Here is a 22,614-nt window from a genome sequence, read left to right as displayed (position 1 = left end):
TAAAGCTATTATAACAAAATTCACTGGAAGCAAATGTATTAGCACCTCTACCTACTGTGAAAATGGGTGAAATCGAGTGACAACCCCGCCCACTCCCCATGTAACGGTACTGTTAAAAACTACTAAAAGCGCAACAGTGGGAGCATTTTATTAGTCTGTGGCATGTTAGTAGTATGTGGTATTGGAAAAAATTAATAAAATCGGGTTAATACTGCCCTCAAATTCCATATACTACTTATAATGCTTTTCGTTATTCTAACCAGTTTTATGCCGAACATGTCGGTCAGTGAGTATTACTTTTTTTTTTATATATATAAAATTGCTTCAAAATATGTTCTCGAGTATAGCTGAGCAATGTCGAAATTAATATATTTCTCTATCCCCAATATATATATGATTTCCGTCTTTCCACCTGACTTTACACCGTTCCGGTTGATCAACGTGATATTTTAACGAAATTAAGTGGGAAAGATTTCTTAAAAATTATGTGGTTTGACGCTGAATTAGAATGAAATTAGTATATACTAAGTATAAACCTCACACCTTCATATAATGAATTCCGATTCTCTGGTTGACGTTTGCCACCTAAGCTTATAATATAAAATTTAGCCACTTTGGTGGAGTTAATATCACATTCATACTTATGTATATCTCACTTCAAGCAATAAAACTGAGACTAAGTGAGTTTGGCTTTTAATATAAGTCAAGAAGATACCAAATTTGATTGTAATTTAATCACGATATCATTTAATAATGGATGTTTAATTCAACCTGTAATACTGATTTCCGCTCCTCTGGTTCAGTTTATATCACATATACCATGTTTGAGTTAAATAGCTTCTTTTTATAAAAGTTAACATTTCGGAGAAAAAAATAGTATTGACACAAAATAAATATATGATCAATAACATAAGTTAATAATATACCAAATAATAATCGAGTAATGAATGTTGAATTCTTTCGCAAAATTTTTATACTTTCGCAACATGTTGCAACAGAGTATAGTTTTGTTCACCAAAGAGTTGTTTGCATCACCTAAAGTGATAGATATAGATTTCTATATAGATATATTTCTTCGATTATTTGGTGATAATCAGTGGTTAGGTATATTTTCTCAGCCATCATGTTGAACTTATTATAAAATATACCAGACAACAATGCTAAAAAAGTTTCTAAGAGTGCTGGACTTTGTATAGAGCAAAAAAATCTTTCTAGATAAAATTGCATGAAATAAATATTAGTAATGTAGTATCAAAAGGGCTAAATACCCTTTTTATGTGGTTATAGATAAACAGCGACCATCTGTTTATATGCTACTGTCTATTATTTCAGTTTTGCGACACATTTTAATATGAAGGTCATGAGGTGAACTGTAAACTCAAGAAAATTACATTTTTACCTAGCGCCGTTGGCAGCTTATGAAAGGTTTAGATATTAAGACAGAAAGAAGAAAATCTACATACCTGCTCTACATATGTGTATACCATACCTTATTATATGTAAGTTATTGTTAATTTAGCCTTCATGGGTAGACCCTTCTAAATAGGTACCATAGATCCCCCTGTTTTAGAAAGCGTTTAACAAAAGTAATTTACGGAGGGGTTTTCCGAGAACTTTATTTCAATACAATGAAATAAACTACTAATTTCTAAAATATAAATATAACTAAATATTATGTATTATTATGTTAGTGAATAGCTAAGTTATATATAGGTATACAAAAGTACGTAAGCTGTACCAACATGTTGCAAGAGTATAATAAATATCCGTACACTGTGTTTGTAGTTTCAGTTTCACTAGATGTCTTTACCAGCAAAGTGCTTTATTCAAACTAATTTTAGTGTATTGGTTATATAGTGTTTAAAGTATTATTATATACAGTGACGAGCAAAACCGTATTATATACAGTGGCGAGCAAACACTTATACACATGTGCACCAGTATACCATAGTACCTAAACACGGAACAGGAAAGGAGTCATAGCAAGGACTTACAAGGAATTACAGTGAAAGGGAGCAGCACCTAGGATCCAACTTTTAACACCCGGACGGACTGAATTATATAAGTATTATCTATAAGCATTTTATATATTATATTAATCCATTTATTATTAATTAATTATGCCTAGATTAAATAGAAAATCTATATTACTAAGTCGTCGTGCAAACTCTTTATATAGAGATAGTGAGCAGTCACAAAATACTGTAAGTCACGCTAATCGTAGATTAGTTTCCGATGTACGTCTGTCCGAACAAATTATCAATACAAATCAACATAGAACCAGGCGGGAAAATCCGCAAATTCGCTCTGAAGAGCAAATAAGAGATACTCGAGGTCATAGATCTCGGCGTGAAGACCCCGAGGTACGATCTGTTGAGCAAATTGCAAATACTGTTCAACATAGAACAAGGAGGCAAGATCCCCAAATTCGCTCTGAAGAACAAATAAGAAATACTCGAGGTCATGGATCTCGGCGTGAAGACCCCGAGGTTCGATCTGTTGAGCAAGTTGCAAAAACTGTTCAACATAGAACAAGGCGGCAAGATCCCCAAATTCGCTCTGAAGAGCAAATAAGAAATACTCGAGGTCATGGATCTCGGCGTGAAGACCCCGAGGTTCGATCTGTTGAGCAAGTTGCAAAAACTGTTCAACATAGAACAAGGCGGCAAGATCCCCAAATTCGCTCTGAAGAGCAAATAAGAAATACTCGAGGTCATGGATCTCGGCGTGAAGACCCCGAGGTTCGATCTGTTGAGCAAGTTGCAAAAACTGTTCAACATAGAACCAGGCGGGAAAATCCGCAAATTCGCTCTGAAGAGCAAATAAGAGATACTCGAGGTCATAGATCTCGGCGTGAAGACCCCGAGGTACGATCTGTTGAGCAAATTGCAAATACTGTTCAACATAGAACAAGGAGGCAAGATCCCCAAATTCGCTCTGAAGAGCAAATAAGAAATACTCGAGGTCATGGATCTCGGCGTGAAGACCCCGAGGCTCGATCTGTTGAGCAAGTTGCAAAAACTGTTCAACATAGAACAAGGCGGCAAGATCCCCAAATTCGCCCTGAAGAGCAAATAAGAAATACTCACGGTCATAGGTCTCAGCGTTAAGACCCCGAGGTACGATCTGTTGAGCAAATTGCAAATACTGTTCAACATAGAACAAGGAGGCAAGATCCCCAAATTCGCTCTGAAGAGCAAATAAGAAATACTCGAGGTCATGGATCTCGGCGTGAAGACCCCGAGGTTCGATCTGTTGAGCAAGTTGCAAAAACTGTTCAACATAGAACAAGGCGGCAAGATCCCCAAATTCGCTCTGAAGAGCAAATAAGAGATACTCGAGGTCATAGGTCTCGGCGTGAAGACCCCGAGGATCGATCTGTTGAGCAAATTGCAAATACTGTTCAACATAGAACAAGGCAGCTAGATCCGCAAATTCGCTCTGAAGAGCAAATAAGAGATACTCGAGGTCATAGGTCTCGGCGTGAAGATCCCGAGGTTCGATCTGTTGAGCAAATTGCAAATACTCTTCAACATAGAACAAGGCGGCAAGATCCTCAAATTCGCTCTGAAGAGCAAATAAGAAATACTCGAGGTCATAGATCTCGTCGAGAAAATCCTGAGGTACGTTATGATGAACACTAGGGATCATAGAGAACTTCGCGCAAGAAATGGGTATAGGAATTTAGAGCGCATTCGTGATCAAATGCAAAGCGAACATGCAAGAAGAAATCCTGAAAAAAGGAGAGGAGCGTGATAGATAAACACAACGTCGACAGCTTAGTAGGAGGGGTATGAGGGAAGAAATTTTGAATCAGAGACGTCTTATACAAGGTCAAGTTCGCCTTCGTAGAGATAACCCACTCAATAGACAAATTGAAAACCAAAGGCAGTCCCAACGAATCCGATTAACGAGAGAAAATAATGTTATAGAAACTGATAATAGTGGCAATTTAACAGATTTCAAAAACATATATTTCCAAAATATAAATAAGGGCCCTACTGAAATATGTATTTGCTGCGGCGTATGGTTTTCACACCAAGTTGGCAAATTAAATTTCGAAACTATTGCGCAAGGTCAGCCGAATGCTGCATACGCCTTCTTTTTAATGCAAAAATTTCCTTTAGAAGGTAGAAATTACAATTTTTGTGCTACTTGCAAAAATGCGATTCTTAAAAAGAACGTCCAAAAATATGTTTAGCTAACGGTCTAGACTTTCCTGAAATACCGGATTGTTTGAAAGGTTTAACCCCAATTGAAGAACGTCTCATAATGCCTAGATTGCCTTTTATGACAATCCGTCCGTTAGGATATCAAAGTCAGAGTTTGCTCAAAGGTGCTGTTGTTAATATACCAATTTCTGTTAACAATATTGTGACATCTCTACGAAGGTCCTTTGATGAGGCTCATGTTATACAAATTCACTTAAGAAGGCGTTTGGAATACAATCATGATTACATGATCGATACCATACGCCCCGGAAAGATTATGGAAGCTTTGCAGTTTTTAGTGAATACCCCTCTATATCGTGAGCACAATATACATATTAATGAAAACTGGATTTCAGAATTTAATAACCAAGAAGAAGTTTCGTTTGTTGCATCTGCAGAGGATTCCCGATTGGTTCAATCTTTTCATGCGGCACAAACTTCTCATGATAATCCCTCAGGTAATAATATTCCCACGGGTCTTTTACCTTCAGAGCTAAATCCAGGCGGTCAAGAAACTCTTTTGGACAATATTCCTGTAGAAAACTTAGACTATAACCGTTTAGTTATAGCGCCAGGTGAAGGACAAAGACCAATTGACATAATTCAAGATAATAATTCAGAAGAGTTGTCATTTGGAACAATATACGTTGTGCAGAAGCGTACATGCTCTGAAACGTATAGCAAGATAATACGTTCTGAAATTCGCCGTTTTGACAGAAGAGCGTGTATCATTCCAAAGTTGTTCTATGATTACAAAAAATTAAAACTGCTACAAATTAAGAATAGTACATCCATTTGCCTTAGAAAGTTTTCAGGTCGCAACCGAGTTACGGCCCAAAATCTATTAAACGAAAACTTTGTTCAAAACTTGATTCAACACGATGATGGTTACAAGGTTTTGAAAGGCGTTAGATCCTCACCTGCGCACTAGGAAGCTGAGAAGAAAAAGGCAATCGCTATGATTCGCCGATATGGGCTTCCAACCTTCTTTATCACTTTATCGGCTGCAGAATCTCAGTGGGTTGAGCTTTTGGTCATCTTCTCTAAAACTGTTGATTCTAAAGATAATTCGGAAGAGGAAACCAACAGTTTAACAACCCAAAATAGATATCGCTTAATTCGGTCAGACGCGATTACTTGTGCTAGATATTTTGACTACCGCTATCGACAAATTCTTAAGCTTTTTAAAGATAATGCCGGCATTTTTGGAGAGCATTTTGTTACAAATTTCTACTGGAGAGTGGAGTTTCAACAGAGAGGTTCCCCGCATGTACATGGCATGTATTGGCTTAATAATGCTCCCAGGATCAACCTTCAAGATCCTCAGACATTCCCTGATGTCATTAGTTTTATTGACAATTATATTCCTACTGATGGTTCGATCAGCCACTTAGAAAATTATTTGGGTTATCAAAAACATAACCACAGTCGGTCTTGTACTACGGAAATAAGAGGACAACAGTTTTGTCGTTTTGGTATACCATATCCACCAATGCCTTCAACGCAAATACTGTTACCTCTTACAGAAACAAGTCAAAATTCAGAGACACAAGGAATACTTTTTCAAAAACGTTTTAAATTCAAATATGACTACAGAAGACATTTCTAATTTAAACGATTTTGAACACTTCCTGTCTGATATTAGAATAAATATGTCTTTTGATGACTATTTGTTAGCCCTTAAGTCAAGTTTACCTTACCTCTTACCTACCTTACTCACCTGTTGGAGATAGGTGGATATTCTCTCCTAATCCCAATGATGCATACAGAACTTTAGTTGGTTCCCCTTAGTGGGAGTTATTTAAATACTTTGAATTAACAGAGATAATGAGACAACGGGAGGTTCAGGCCTTGCAATTGCATTAAATCATATGGCATCTGGTACTATGACAAATGAGGACATATCACTCATTGAAATTCGAGTAGTTAATTTTGAAGAAGTTCCCGATGATGCCATACATTTGGTCCAAAGAAGAGACAAATAATTTCAATGCCCTTAAGCTCAGTCGAATCCCAACAGAAGCTTTCCTTTCAACTCCAAAAGACTCAGTTAAAGGAATTGGTATAAATGAAAATGATAATATTTTGGAAATATTATTTCACTTTTCAAAACTTCTGAAACGCAGGGACTGCCCTATGAATTGACACTAAAAACCTCCGCCAAATATATGATTACAGTGAACATAAACACGTGTGATGGCTTGGTTATTGGGGCAGCTGGACAACTTATGCAAATTTATTTCCATTGTTCTTTTCCAACAATTCTGTGGATTAAATTTTTGGAACCTTCTGTTGGTTTGATAGCACGATCAAAAAAGCCTCATCCTCTAGAAAGTTCTTGGACACCAATTGAAAAAGTTCTAAAATCTTTTCAATATAAAAGAAATGAACAAATTTCAATTGAAAGAAATCAGTTTCCAGTTGTTCCAGCTGAGGGAATAACTATTCATAAAAGTCAGGGTGCCACATATAATAAAGTTGTAGTTCATACTCGACCCAGAATGCCTAGAGCTTCAATATATGTCGCTTGTAGTCGAGCTACTTCTGCAGAAGGTCTATTCATCATAGGAAATTTTATTCCTCCTAGCAAATTTTCTGAATCGGATCCCGTATTTAGGGAACTGAGGGAATTGAACACAAATAAAGCTTTGACAACAAGTTTCAATTTTATGATTTCCCGAACATCAGGACATCTAATTTTATTCCATAATGTTCAGAGTCTTCACGCTCACATTAATGATATAAAAAGCGACTGTTTGATGCTATCTTCAGATATTTTATGTTTTGTAGAAACTTGGAGTTATCCTTGCGAAAGTTTTGATATACCAGGATTTACTCCAATTAACGAGCTGAGGATAGATAGCACGGAAACAACCAACAGAAACAAATGGGGCATTATAATATGTGCAAAGCATAGTATTGCTTGCTCTATAGAATCAGAGGCTGTAAAGAAAATTTATTCAGGCCGCAAAGTTTTAGAAGCGGTTTTGCTTAAATGTTTCAATATTAATATTCTGGTTCTATATAGAAATTCAGCTTTCTCTGTCAGACAATTAATTGTAGAACTTCAGAAAGTCCTTACTTCTGAGTTAGGCAATCAAAATGAGCTAATTGTTGGAGATTTTAACATTTGTTTAATGTCTACAGGGATTGCAATAAGAAATCTGCTCCAAGAAAAAAACTTTAGTTACCTGCTTGGTGCAGAATATTCAACCACACCTGCCGGTACACAAATTGATTGGGCATTTTTAAACATGGATCCTTCCCGTGTAAATGCAATTACTTTTGAGACAGTACACAGCTATCATGACAGTATTTGTGTCTCTATTTCGAACTAAAGTTTTCAGACTTAGTGCAATAGTTCTTCATTTTTTTTTCCAAATATAATCGAATTGGAATGGTATAGGAATTTTGACAGTAGTTTTTAAGACAATTTTAAGAAAAATATGTAAATAATCTAATTAAGAAAATTTAAATTATATTATATATAAAATTTAAATTATTTATATAATTTGTTATTATATATGACATTATTGTATAAATATATGATAGAAATTAAATAGTATAAGGAAAAAAGAAATATAATTTGGATATATGTATAAGAATCTCTACAAAAATTTATGTTTAATATTGTAAATATTATATACAAATTAATATAATAATATTATATCATTTTTAAAGTTGTTAATATTTATTATTTTTAAGCTAAACATGTATAATAATATCGATATAATAAATAAAAAATGTTATTCATTGTTCAAAAACGATTTCTTTTCATACTTCTCAATACAGTTGTAATGCATTCTATATAAAATCAATTATAAGCATATACTAGAAGCACAAGCTAACGGGAAGAACTTGTGGTGCAACCCTGAGCAGACATGTCTTCTGGCGCATGCGCAATAGTGTTATGATTCTTTCTTAGAGAAAAAATTCTGTTTTTGCGTAAAACGTTGCTGTAACCATATATTTTGGTTTTCTATAAATTACAATAATCGATTTTAAGTCTTATGTTTTCAAATACAGGAAAAAAAGATATAATTTCATATGAACCATTCACAGTAGCAAAAGTGAGCTCTAGTATAGTCTGTTCGATTCGCTGGAGAGTAACGCTTGGCGAATGGATGACTGCTACTATTATAATAAACTATTCAATAATATATAAAGGCGAAAATGATATTATGAGTATAAGAATACAAGGGATTGTACTTGAAATTGACTGATACAAATACCGAATTTGTTAATGGACAAAACAATGAATTTTAGAAATCTAAGCTGAAAATTGATATTTTTGGTTTTGAGACTTATTCATAAGATCGCAAAAGTTAAATCAATGCGAAACTGTAGCCATCTCAAGACTAGCCTGCTGAAACAAGGTAATTCAATAATATTTCCGGTAATATCATTGATAATCAACGTTTTTTTCCGTGCTATGTGCAATGCATTTTTGTTCTGTGCAATGTTTCCAATGATGGTTGAGGTATGATTTTTTCTCGGTATTTGGAATTTTATTTAAAATTATATTTATTATTGTTTTTATACTCTTGCAACATGTTGCAAGTTTTGTTCACCTAACGGTTGTTTGTAGCACCTTAAACTAATCGAGTTAGATAAGGAGTTATATATGTATATATAAATGATCAGGATGGTGAAACAAGTTGAAATCCGAGTGACTGTCTGTCCGTCCGTTTGTCTGTCTGTGAAAGCTGTAACTTGAGTAGAAATTGAGCTATTGTAATAAAACTTTGTGTACGTGTTCATTGGCAAAAAAAGAAGTTCGTAGATGGGTGTAATCGGACCACCGCCACACCCAAAAAACTCCATTAATCGAAAACCTATAAAATGCCATAATTAAGCACTAAATTAAGATATAAACCTATACTTTGGTACAAATAATTGCAGTAGCAAGGAGCACCTGTGGGCTAACCCTTAAAAAAAGGAAACGGCCCCGTTTTTAATAGGTTTAATGTAAATATCTCCTAAACCACAAAAGCTACACTAATTAAATTTGCTCAGAGCAAATCAACCGACAGTGCCAAAATGGATGAAATCGGATTATAACCCCGCCCTCTCCTTTTTATTTGAATATTTATGATATAGTATATATAGTCGTTGGTATTTTGAAAGTCGCATTGAAATATACTTACCGCAATGGCTATTATACATATAATGTAACCAAACTTGTATGGAGCATTACGTTCCGTCATTTTCTTCTGAAAGAGTGTTTTGACTTTTTCGTTTATAAAATTTCTCTGTTGATTAACGCCCACCGCTTTTGAATATAAAAATTTGTAATTGTTCAATATTAATTTCGAGTAATGATTAGGTTGTGAATTTCGATTCGATCAGATTTGCAGGAAACGAAATGAAGATATTAGGCTAATTTTAATATATTTGAATTTTCGGATTAAATTTGTTTTTACTTTCCACATATAATATAATTGGTACATAAAGCTAGATTTCAGTGAAAACAAGTTTATTTTGATTTCGATTTCGAAAAACTAGATCGAATCGATATATAGATCAATAGATTGTCAAAGCTTCAAGTCTACAAAAAAAGAGAGTTAAGCCGTGGACGCACTTGAAGATTTGGCACAACTCTTATTTCTTACCCTTACAAAAATATATACTTGTACATATGAATACATACATATTTCATCAAAATAATCCTTAATATGGGTACACACACGTGACCTCCTTCTATTCGACTGCACAGTTATGGCGTAGTAAGACAGGATGTCTGAAATCTTATTTGAGGAATGGTATAATTTCCCCCACTGTTTAGAAAAAAGGAAAAAGTCAGCTTATGACTGTATGAGCAGTACACTATGAAAGATAACATTGTTTGTTGAGTTTATGCTACATCGGCGAGTAATAATCTTGCATTAAATTTATTCGGATAAGTATAAACTGTCAAACCAACTATCTTTTATGAATATGAATAGAACACTATCGCGATATTTACACCTTTTGTAGATAAGGGCGTTACAAAGAGTTAGAGGCCTACTCATAGTAAGCAAATCGTATGCAACTTTTGCCTTATAGGAGGCCTTCAGAGTCTATCCAAAGGATATGAATTCTTAAAAAAATTTAAAACACATTTTTGTTGCAGCCACTTAACAGCTACTTAGACGAGTGGTCAAAAATGCAAAACTCTAATCGTCAATTTTAGAAGACAAAATACTCTATTTGGCATTAGATTTTAACATAAAGACATACAGGTCAATCTAACAGCTCTGCAAATAAAACGATCTAAAGTCATATTGACCAAAATATGTAAACCACGTTGGGTGTGCGCTTTTCCTTTAGAATTTCAGAGTGTCTTTTTCTGGTAATTACATAATATGTAGTGATGCCAAGAAGGGATAAAATCGGGCTAATAATCAAATTTCAACCGTTAAAATATTTTAAATGGTTAGGTTTACGAAAAGATCGTTGTAGAGCATTCAATTTTCCACAAAAAAAGAAAAACATAGAAAACTGTAAGAGGAAGGACCTTTCTGTTATGATTAAGAGCCCTTACGTGGAGAGACTTTCGTAGAGGTGTCTAAGAACCTATTTTTCAGAGTACCAAACGAAAAAAAAAATATTCGTTTTTTTTACCCAACCTAACGTATATATAACTTTATATTTATTACAATTAGTTTTAGGTGTTATAAGCAACCATTAGGTGAAACTATGACGTTTTATAGTAAAATGTTGCGAGTGTATAAAATATTAGGTCAAGTAAAAACTTCGTTCAGTTTTTATTTAAGAGATGCCGTTATTGTCCATAGTACTAGTGTTACGTGTCGCATCATGTCATGTGTTTATTCGCGCTAAAAGTTTTTCTTTGACAGTTTTTCGATAGATTGACTCAGAACGTTGTGAGCGCTCGTAAAAGATGGACACCAGCAAAGAGAAAATTCGCTATATTTTACAATTTTTCTTCGATCAAGGCGAAAAAGCGGCCAAAGCGGCTGAAAAAAATAATTTAGCTTATGGGCCCGATACTGTAAACGAACGTGTAGCACAAAAGTGATTTGCTAGGTTCCGTTCAGGTAATTTCGATGTCAAAGATGCACCGGGAGACCTGTCGTCGAAAATTGCGATAAAATCATGGAAAAAGTGGAAACAGACCGTCACGTGAGCACTTATTTAATTGCTGAGGAACTAAAGATAAGCCAGAAAACCGTTTGGAACCATTTAAATAACCTTGGATTCAAAAAGAAGCTCGATGTTTGGGTGCCACACGAACTAACGCAAAAAACATGATGGACCGAATTTCCATCTGCGAATCGCTGCTGAATCGCAACAAAAATGACCCGTTTCTGAAGCGGCTTGTGACTGGCGATGAAAAATGGGTCACTTACGACAATATCGAGCGTAAACGGTCGTGGTCAAAGCTCGGGGAAGCGGCACAGACGGTGGCCAAGACCGGATTGACGGCCAGGAAGGTTTTGCTGCGTGTTTGGTGGGATTCGCAAGAAATCATTTACTACGAGCTGCTCCCCTATGACCAAACGCTCAATTCGGCCCTCTACTGGACCGCTTGAAGGCAGCACTCATCCAGAAGAGACAGCGGCCGAATTGTGTTCCATCAGAACAATGCCAGGCCACACACGTCTTTGGTGACGTGCCAGTAGCTCCGGGAGCTCGGATGGGAGGTCCTAATGCACCCACCTTATAGTCCGGACCTGACACCAAGTGATTACCATCTTTTCCTGTCCATGGAGAACGCGCTTAATGGTGAGAAGTTGGCCTGTGAAAATTAGCTCTCCGAGGTTTTTGCCAATAGGGACGCAGCCTTCTACGAGAGGGGTATAATGAGATTGGCATCTCGTTGGCAACAAGTTTACGAACAACGGCGCATATTTGACTTAAATCGGACAAATGTACACAAAGTTATCATATTTTGAAAAATCAATAAAAAACCGAACGAACTTTTTACTTTACCTAATATAATTTAATTTTATATAATTTAAGTTTAATTTTTCCTAATTTATTTGGCTGGAAATACTTACGTCTTCTAATGAAAATAAATTATTGCTATATTGAACGGCATTAGTTTCGTTAAGGATACTTAGTCCTTTTTTCCCCTTAGCCACAAAGGCAGTAAAATTTCTTGTAAACATTCGGTATACTGGATAGAATAATTTTAAATAGTCATCTATATTTAGTTAATATGGTCGGTTTTTCAAGAATTTTCAGCACACTTACCATCATCATATAGTAATGTATTGGGAAAAGCTGGCATAATGTAATTTTCTATATATCGTTTGTACATCGTCATGTTAGCTTTTGAAATTTTTCGCATTTTCGTTGTTGCAGGGTAAAGATCCTTAAGTAAATCTAAGATTATATATGTACGCAAATATGAATGAATGCTGTATGCAGTTGAATAACGAACTCTTCGGCTATCAATTATATTGTTAAAAGTTCTACTATTTTTAGCTATCATTTATTCTGAATGTATAAAGAAACTTTACCAGCATATGAGGAATGATAAAAAATACTATATGGCATAAGTATTAAAAGCAGTACTATTTACTTTTAAAAAAGCTGTTTGTAAATTAACAAAAAATTTTCGGCTTACCGGAATTCATGCAATTAGAAATTGAATCGTCCTTTAATTGTTCAAAATCGTTGCCCAGGGTTTTGGATACAACCCCGCCGATCGTATTGAATTCATTACCTTTTGGATCTTCGGGTTTTGTATATATTTTCTTTAGATATGCAATGTTTTTGAAGACAATGTAGAGCCCGAAACTATCGATGAACCAAAGGATAATTATGTGAAATCAGCAAATCGAAAGATAAGCTTGCATACATTAAAAAAATATATAAAAACAAGAACAAGTAAAGAAGGGCTAAGTTCCGGTGTATCCACATTTCATACTTTTGCAACTTGCAAGGATCACATCCGGGTAAATTCCTTCAATTAATTTTTTAAATATACAAGTATATCTCATATACTGACCGACATATTGAGCATTGGGTTTGTTAGAGTAACGAATATCATGTTATATTATATGTGGTATATGAGACATTAAACAACAGTATTCTCAATATTATCCGTTCAGTTAATTTTGTTAAGATATCTTACATATTGATCGATATATACGGTATAAAGTCGATCAGAAGTTTGATAATCTTATATTTCGTATATGAGAGATAGGGATAGTATAAAAGCGCTTTTATCCACTTTTTCCATTACCACAGAAAAAGATGATCTCTGAGTTTCAATAAGGTACCTCATATACCATAGCCAATATATGCGGGGTAAACTTTACTGGATGTTTTAAAAGCCTGATATTAGTCATACGTATTAATTTTTAACACGATTTTATCAATTTTATGCAGAAAGATACAATGTTATAAGAAACACACGCTCTTTTAATTTCATTAAGAAAGTCAGCCAGAAGTTCAAAAATATTTTATTAGGTACATGGGGACTAAGGGAATTATTAATCCGATTCTATAATATATCTCACAGATTGGCCGATATTTTCGATAAAAAGTTCGCAATAGGAACTGGGGTGAATATATTCGGTACCTGGGGGCTTGAACAGTTTTATTTCGATCTGGATAATTTTTGGTCATAGCTGATACATTTTCGAGTCGTAAGTTTTATCCCGATACATTCATTGCTGCCTTATTTGTTTACTGGAAAGTGAAAGAATCAGATGGATCGACATCGCCCATTTTCACACCGCGGCATAAAAATGTCAGAATAATACTACTTACCGAATTTGGTTAATACCGGTCAAGCGGGGCGCTAGATACGGGTTTTCAGCTAAATATGGGCGGCGCCAAGCCCAACGCCTAATTTTTAATGTCTCTGGCGTATTTATTTATTGATTTATAGCGTGTTTAGTAGTTTTTAACAGTACCGTAAGAGTAAAAAAACGTTAACTTCGGCGGCACCGAAGCTATAATATTCTTCGCAAATAAAGTTTCCATACAGAAGTTGATTTTGATCGAACAGTTTTTACGGCAGCTATATGCCATAAAGATCCGAATCGGTGGTTCCGACAAATGAGCAGCTTCTAGAGCGGAATAAAGACGTGTGTAAAAAAATTTCGGTATGATATCCTAAATACTGCGGGACTAATTCGCATATAAATAAACAGACAGGCAGACCGACATGACTAAATTAACTTAGCTCGTCACGCTGATCATTTCTATATATATTTGATGGGATCTCCAACGTTTCCTTCTGGGTGTTACAAATTTTGTGGCAAACTTTATATACTCCTAATAGCTTTTTCATTTGACGAGATATCTTCAATAAATTTAGTATGGATTATTGTCTAAGGCAATGGTGTAATTTCTAAAGAAATTGTTTAGATCAAATTACTAAAGCATACAAATAGACCGATTAAAATCCAGTGCAACCGGTTTTTATGGCTTTTTTTTAGTTAAAGCAATAAAACTTATATTTCTAGGAGTACTTACGCTGACAATATGAGCGAAATCAGTAAGAGTGAAGTTATTAACATTGTCCATAATTTTATTCTCCTGCATGGTTCTGATTCACAATTGCATCTTTTGCAGTACCATATTAAGAGAAGAATCCTAAAAATAAAAGCAGAATTTTTTTATATAAAACCTAATAATAATAAACTTCGTTAGTAGAGTTCCAAAGGAAATTTTAATACTAAAAGTAGGTATATCGCTTTATAAAGTTTAAACATTTATAATTTCTATACTATCGCAAAAAGTTGCTACAGAATATAAGGGGTTTGTTCACTTAACAGTTGTTTGCATCGCCAAAAAAATCGCGATACATATGAAGTTATAAATATATAAATATATGATCAGGAGTGTCTGTCTGTCCATCCGTGCAAGCCGTAACTTAAAATTAAAATATCTTGATAAAACTTGGTGCACATATTCCTTATGCCGTCCTTGCCGCGCCCACAAAGAGCCATTAACGGAAAACCTATAAAATGCGATGATTAAGCGCTAAATTAAGATACAAAACAGTAATTTAGTATAGGAAATCGCAGTAGCCAGCGACACCTGTGGACTAAAAAATTTAGGTAAACTTGGCTTATGGTTAAATATACATATCTTTCAAACCGCTAAAGCTAGCTCAACCAAACTTACTATGAAGTTTTTTTTAGCATTTTTTCATACACTGTGAACATATGCAATGTCAGATAACAACCACTCCCATTTTCCAAATAAGGGTTATGTATTGCGATAACTCAATGAATAAATCCATCACAAGCATTAAATTTCACAAATTAGATGGTATGGAAAGGCGTTACCGCCCACCTTTAGGTAAAGTCCCATTTCTCAGGAACTATTTGACCAATTTCAACAAAATTTGGTGGGTAAAGTTACCCAAACATTCCTATCATACTCTGTGAAAGTGAAATCGGAGGACAAACCACGTATACTATCTATATAAAATAAATAAAAACTTTGCACAAATAGTGGCTTCAAGGTATATCACCAAATATGTGGACCCCAGTACATATGGCTAATTTACCGAACATATCCGTCGACCTGTGGGATCTAGTATTGAAGTTCGGGAAAACATTTTTGAGATTATAGCACCCTATATGGTATACCTAATATAAATACTTTCGAGCTTCCGGTTGACTTTATACCGCAGCTATCGGCCAATGTGGAAGACATCTATTCAAGAGAAATCTCTTTCTAATAACGGCAATATTTCCCTTAGTTTACATATACCAAATATACGGATTTGCATACATCCGCTTGACTTTATAGCTCATACTTATACTGGTCAATCTGTGAGGTTTCTTAATGAAATTCGGATGTCATTAATTTCTGGTAATGATATCTCCTAGTACCAAAACTGGATAAAAGTGGATCAAAATATTCCCTAGCTCCCATTAAGGTATATGGAAGAAAACTGATGCGAGTTCTTATATAGAATTTCAAACATCCGTATATATCGGTCAATTTATAATATTTAATAAGTGAAGGTATAATCTTGGTTATATTAATATAGTTTAATGTTAAAAATGTGCGTTATCGATCCAGCGAAATATGAATTAGTTTCTGCAACGTGTCTACACCGTCAAAATTAAACATCAATGAAGTTATCAGAATAAAACTTTGCACAAATAGTGGCTTCAAGGTATATCACCAAATATGTGGACCCCATTCTACACCGAACAGTCGAAAAAAACAATGAATTTTGGCAGGTGATTCCACGCAAAATGGTGTAATGGCGAAATGGTCTAATGTTGGAGTATTGTTTGGTCAAGTGTATTGAGCTAAACGGAGATTTTGTTGAGAAATAAATTGCCACTCTTCAAAAGTTTTATTTGTTTTTGTTGTTTTGCTAAGGATTTATCGAACCGCCATCGTGAAACTAGGTCCTTAACTTCCGGCTATAAAAGTTCATTCCTCTGTACAGTTCCTTCACATATGTAAATCGATTATTTGCTATCATTGTTAAATAAAAATTGTGTTAGATTTGAATGTTATTCTTGGTAAACGCATCTGACCACGTGTTTCTCTTACGATCCCCAAGGGATAAAATATGCATTTGTCTGAAACTTTTTTTTCTCACTGGTTTTATATATAATATAAAAATAACTTAAGTGACTGAAATATAAACAACAAATTGGCGACAACGATTAACGATGTCAATTTAAGAACTTCCAATTGTAATAAACTCATTCAATAGTACTAGTAACTACTCACTCACTACTTACATCATAAGTAATACGAAAATACATAAAACAGCCAGTACTATAAGTATGTCGAACACCAAAAATAGTTCACCGAAATCTTGTTTGTTCGTTTTTGGACCATAGGTATCTCCTATCACATATTCTGAAAAATAAAATACAGTTATTTATTAAAGACAAGCAAGAAAGGGCTAAGTACGGGTGTAATCGGGTTTTTAATAGCTTTTTTTGGCAGATAACGCGTGAGTCGTGTCAAGCTGTTATTTTTGTTCAGCAGCGCCGTTCGCAGTAACTCAGACTGACGTATTCAACGACTTGGCGCATTTTACGTCGAGATCTTAAATTGAAAGCGTCAAAATACAGCTTGTGCAAGAACTGAAGCCGTTCGACCTTTCCAAGCGACATCGGCTGGATCTATGAGAAAAATTGTTGCATTTGGGACGAAGAGCAACCTGACTAGATTCAAGAGCTGCCATTTGGTCCAGAAAAAACAGCGGTTTGGTATGGTTTGTAGGCCGGTGGAATCACTGACAATGGCGATTGTTATCGCGCCATGATAACCGACTACTTGATGCCTGAAATTGAAGCTCGTGATCTAGGCGCCACTTCCCGCACAACGCATTAATCAATGGATTTAATGAGAGAACACTTTGGTGAGCAGATAATTTTACGTTTTGGGCTGGTCGATTGGCCACCAAGATTGTGTGATATCACATCGTTAGACTTTTTCCTGTGGGGATATGTAAAGTCTAAAGTCTATGCCGATGATCCCACTTCGATTCAGGTTTTGGAACGAAGCATCATGTGTCATTTTCCAGTTACCAGTCGAAATGCTAGAACGTTAGCCGCGGCTACAGTTCCTCAAAGAATAAATGCCAAAGAATGTTGTTTCGACCGATAATAAACATTTTCATTCAAATTGAATTTTCTGTATTTTTTTCAATTATTTTTTCAAAAATGAGTTCAATCGGGTCAATAATTCCTTTAACCCTCATGTACCTAATAGAAAGATTTTCGAACTTCGGCTGTCTTTATATGGCACCGGAAGTATTGACTAGGTTTTGATTTCTATACTGGAAAGGGAAAGAAAAGATGAAATTTAAAATTATGTTATATGGGAAGTAGGCGTAGTTTTTTTCGTCTGATTTCGCTCCTTGCACTGTAATGTAGGAATGTCAGTATAATCTTACCAACCGAATTTGATAGAAAACGGTTGAATCGCCAAGAAATATATAACCAAGTTTCATCCAGATATTTAAATTTTTACTCAAGTTATCGCTTACAAGGAGAGACAGTCACACGGCTTTTAACTCGTTTCGTTATTCTGATTTTTCATATAAATATAATATAATCCTACTATATCTATCTCGCTTAGATTTAAGTGATACAAACAACCGTTAGGTGAACAAAACTAGTATACTTTGCATCAAGAGTATAAAAATATGTGTATTGTGAACCAGCTGGAGGAACCGAAAATACGATATTGTACACTGTACGAAAGCTTGCTAAAATTTAGGCCAATGGGCTATACTGCTGATAGCTGGTAGTATATTTAAACGATGGAAAAAGTTCTAATTAAACCCACAACTTCCCATATTTTGCATAGTATGGAGAAACCTATGTAAAATATTTCATCCAGGTCAATCTACATGGCTTTTCAGTAGGTTTTTCGCCTTTCAATGATGGTTAAAGTTAACAAAGTTTTATTATACCGTACTAGAAATATTTGTAGTCCTATTTAAAAAAATAATTTAATTGTTTATGTGTATATGTATATATATATATGTACATATACTCGTATAAAATATGTAGGTCCAAAACAGGTCAAACTGATTTAGTTTGTATGTTAGAAACTTTTAATTATTTTTTATTACCGATCTTTAAACGTAAGAACTGGTGTTACTTACCGGCTGGTAAAGCATTGGTCCCAAAGTTGTCTAAAAAAAATTGCGTCAATTCTTTGAAAATAGGGTTAGGTGTACAGTTTACGGTATCCGAGTCCATCGTTGTGTGAAAATGCTTTATTATTTAAATATATTTATTTATTTTATGAAAGTATGCCCACGTCAAGTTAATTGAATTCAATGTGCTTGGGGAAAACAATTCCGAAAAAAATTACATATATAAAATATTCTTTCAATATATGAAAATAAAAAAATATTTTTCATCGTTATATATTCCTTCATTCAATTTTGATTTCAATTACAAAGTAAATTGTTTGGTGTAAAATACAGGAAGTACAAAACTCTTTCGATGAAATTCTATCCGTTGGAAATTAAACTGTATTTATTACATTTTTAAGAAGCGTTAATATATACTTTTTATGGTTCTAATAATCATCGTTCTATAAATAAACAAACGGTTGTTATTTGTTTGGACGGCAACAGAAAGATAATGATAATTAAATTCTTTGCCTTGACAATTTACTTATTTAATAAATAGAACGCAAAGCCTGAACCTTCAAGACAGGTAAATAAAAATAGTCCTTCATAGAGCGAACACTAAGCAAGCAAACCGCTAACAACTGTCAAATTAGTTCAAGAGACTTCGCGTGACTCTGATATATTGCTGTTTAAGTTTCTGGTTAAGTTCTGGTTTCTTTACTGGCATAGAGACTGCTTACACGGTCACTATTTGGCGCTAATTGGAGATATTAAATGCAGCCAGGTCCTTTTGCACTTAATCTCTCCAACGAAGTGGAGGTCTTCCTCTTCCTCTGTTTCCACCGGCGGGTACTGAAATTAATACTTTCAAAGCTAGAGTGAAATTGACGTCATTCTTATTTATTTATTTATAGTTTATTTTTCACGTACAAAAAGATTATTTCTAAAAATAAATTTCTTCCAGCACACCTAGTAAAATACTAGCTGCCCGCCCCGGCTTCGCCCGTTATACTTACATGTATTATACATATAAAGCTTCTTTAAGAATCAGTCTATCTATTTAAAAAAACCGCATCAAAATCCGTTGCGTAGTTTTAAAGATCTAAGCATACTAATAAACACAATACTTAAATAATAACTACAACATTACATAATTAATAAAAGTACATATTAATACTATACTTATATTTAAATACATGTCTCATACTAAGGAAAGATAATGTTCTTGTGATATTTTTCAAGTATTTAATGGTATTAATTATTGAACTCATTTTTTATTTATTACAAGGTCAAGCATGGCATGTCTACATAATTTTTTTAAACTATAAATAACATCGTACCTATGAAAATAGTTTGTATGCGACACTGTGTTTATTAAACGAAGATTGGCGGCAACTCGGAGAATAAAAGAAATCGGCGCTGTTTAAACAAAGTCGGCTTCCTTTGTCTTTGGCGCGCACCGCCACCGAGTCGACTATAGTCGATCCGCGATGGTTATTGACTTACAAAAAGTGTACCAGCGATTGTTTTCTGCTGTGAAGAGACGATATTTTGATAAAACCCCTCAAGCCGCAAAAAAGCTTTGCGATGAAATATGGCGTAAACTGAAGAGTGAATTTGACCCAAAGAAATTATATCAATGATTATTGATAAAAGGTGATTCTATAACCAAGTGTTTTAATCATATAATACCCTATTTTTCTCAAATCTGCAATGTTTTATTTTGTCGAACTAGTAATGACGTCAATTTTGGGAGAAGGGGGGGTCATTAAGAAATGACGATAGGATGATTATAGGGGGGGGAGGGGGGGGTCTAAAATCTGAAAAAATCGATGACGTAATTTATGGACGGCCCCTAGGCACTAAACTTCTGTTGTGTAATAAGGGAAGTATGCCAACTTTCATTACAAGATAATAGAGGATAAGGCCAATAAGAGCAATAATGTCAGGAATCATAGGAAAACAAACTGACAAGTGCTGGAAAAACGTATCCTTTTGATTCCTCCGTTTCAGCCCAAAAGGAGGACCCCGATATCGTCGTTAATGGATTCACGGAATCTTGCCGGCAAGCATTAGAAGTCGCTTGTCCAATAACATGAAGTAGGGGTTGAATTAGTTCCCGATGGTGGTCTCCCAAACTTAAAAAATTAGAGAAAAAATGCAGAAAGCAATTCAATGTAGCTAAGCTACAAGGCGAGTCAGACTGGGATAATTATTACAACCTCCTTAGGTCATACAAAAAGGAAGGTAGGAGAAAAGAAATTCTTGTATATCGTTTTGTAATGATATCGAGAACACGGCGGAAGCATCTCGGCTTAGGAAAATAATGGCACAATCGGTGCATAGTATTGGATATCTTCAGGAGCCAGACCGAACTCAGACGGTATCCAGTGAAGAGTCACTAGGACTATTAATGGATACCCACATCCCAGGTAGCTCTGAAAGCCATACTGTATAATATACTCAAGACAGCGGATCAGAAATAGACTCCACTCTTATAAACACAGTGTCAGAAAGCAACGTACACTGGGCAATAAATAACTTCAAGCCCTTTAAGTCGCCTAAACCAGACGGTCTATTCCCGGCTCAATTACCGCAGTCGCAGAATTACATAATAGATTGGCTAGTTACCATTCTTAAAGGTTGCAATTTAATTATATCCCTTCGCCTTGGAGGGAAGTCAAGCTAATATATATACCTAAGGCAGGCAAAAGCTCGCATACAAGTCCAAGGATTTCAAACCAATTAGCCTCTCCTCACTCCTAAAAACGTTGGAAAAGCTAATAGAATTACATATAAGGAGCAACCTAAATCCAGAAAAGTTGGCTGGTTCGCAACATGCGTATTCAAAAGGAAAATCCACAGAAACAGCACTAAGCTCTGTGGTGGCGGAGATTGAAAAATCTCTGGATGTTATGAATACCCTCTAATTGCCTTCTTAGATATAGAAGGAGCCTTCAATAATATCCAGCCAAGGGCCATACTGAGTGCGCTTAAAGATCTGGACATCTCTGAAATAAAATCTGTCCAAAGGGGTACACTACAAGGAGGCGTGCTATCCCCACTCCTCTGAATCCTGACAATAAATATTATAAGTTGCTGTTTTATCTAGTAAAGAAGGGAGTAAATGTTGTGGCCTACGCTGACGTTTCGGTTAGAGTTAAATTCCCGAATACTCTCGCAACCCTTATGCAAACAATCTTAGACTATATAAATCGTTTTGCCGTATAGTGCGGACTAAACTTAAATGCTAGTAAGACGGAGCTTGTTCACCAAAAAACATAATACTCCAGTAGTTACGGCTCCAGTATTAAATGGTAGCAGACTTACAATCGGAGATATGGCAAGCTACTTAGGACTAATCTTAGACAGGAAGCTCTCATGGAAATAAAAACAAGAGTGAGGAAAGCAGCTACGGCACTCTAAACCTGTAAAAGGATGGGGGCTAACACCTCGGATAGCTTATTGGTTCTACACAGTCGTTGTTAGACCAATCATGACATGCGGTATATTGATATGGTGGCCAATAATAGAAAAGAAATACGCGGTAAGGCGTATGGAAAATATACAAAGATCAGCCAGTATATGCATTAGTGGAGCTCTTAGAACAATGCCAAGCCAGGCACTAAATGTCATTTTACATTTACTGTCAACAGACTTCTGTAAGCAAGTGGCAGCAAAGTCAGCTCTCAGACTACTCTTCATACTCACGCATTTCGGCCTCTTTCTTTTTTTGTCTGCATATACATATGTCTCGCTTTCCTCTTCAACTCCCGGTATCTATCACAGCCCGCTCGTGTTGTGATCGATTGCAGCATTGTAAGTTAGGCAGTCTGGTTTCACTACACTATAAGAAGGAGTGCA

The 22,614-nt window shown here is 35.2% G+C and overlaps 1 protein-coding gene across 7 annotated transcripts in view; it reads right to left on the bottom strand.

Moving 5' to 3' along the window:
• The window catches only part of LOC106623431 (uncharacterized), a 65,484-nt gene extending 46,439 nt beyond the window's left edge, over positions 1-19,045 (bottom strand). For all 7 annotated transcript variants that reach the window (XR_011395097.1, XR_011395098.1, XM_070106337.1 and 4 more), the window contains exons 1-8: positions 18,775-19,045; positions 16,892-17,012; positions 14,649-14,768; positions 12,787-12,959; positions 12,411-12,542; positions 12,215-12,333; positions 9,862-9,988; positions 9,359-9,483 (exon numbers count right to left, since the gene is read on the bottom strand). Coding sequence is in view for 5 of the 7 variants with exons in the window: in XM_070106337.1 (XP_069962438.1) it covers positions 9,359-9,483; positions 9,862-9,988; positions 12,215-12,333; positions 12,411-12,542; positions 12,787-12,959; positions 14,649-14,768; positions 16,892-17,012; positions 18,775-18,871 (1,014 nt within the window). In the remaining 2 variants the exon portion in view is untranslated. The remainder of the gene's footprint in view (positions 1-9,358; positions 9,484-9,861; positions 9,989-12,214; positions 12,334-12,410; positions 12,543-12,786; positions 12,960-14,648; positions 14,769-16,891; positions 17,013-18,774) is intronic.
• Between the last annotated feature and the right edge of the window lie 3,569 nt (positions 19,046-22,614).

Source organism: Bactrocera oleae, chromosome 3 (genome assembly GCF_042242935.1).
Source record: "Bactrocera oleae isolate idBacOlea1 chromosome 3, idBacOlea1, whole genome shotgun sequence".
NCBI lineage: Eukaryota > Metazoa > Arthropoda > Insecta > Diptera > Tephritidae > Bactrocera > Bactrocera oleae.
This window is presented reverse-complemented; position numbering and strand designations above follow the sequence as displayed.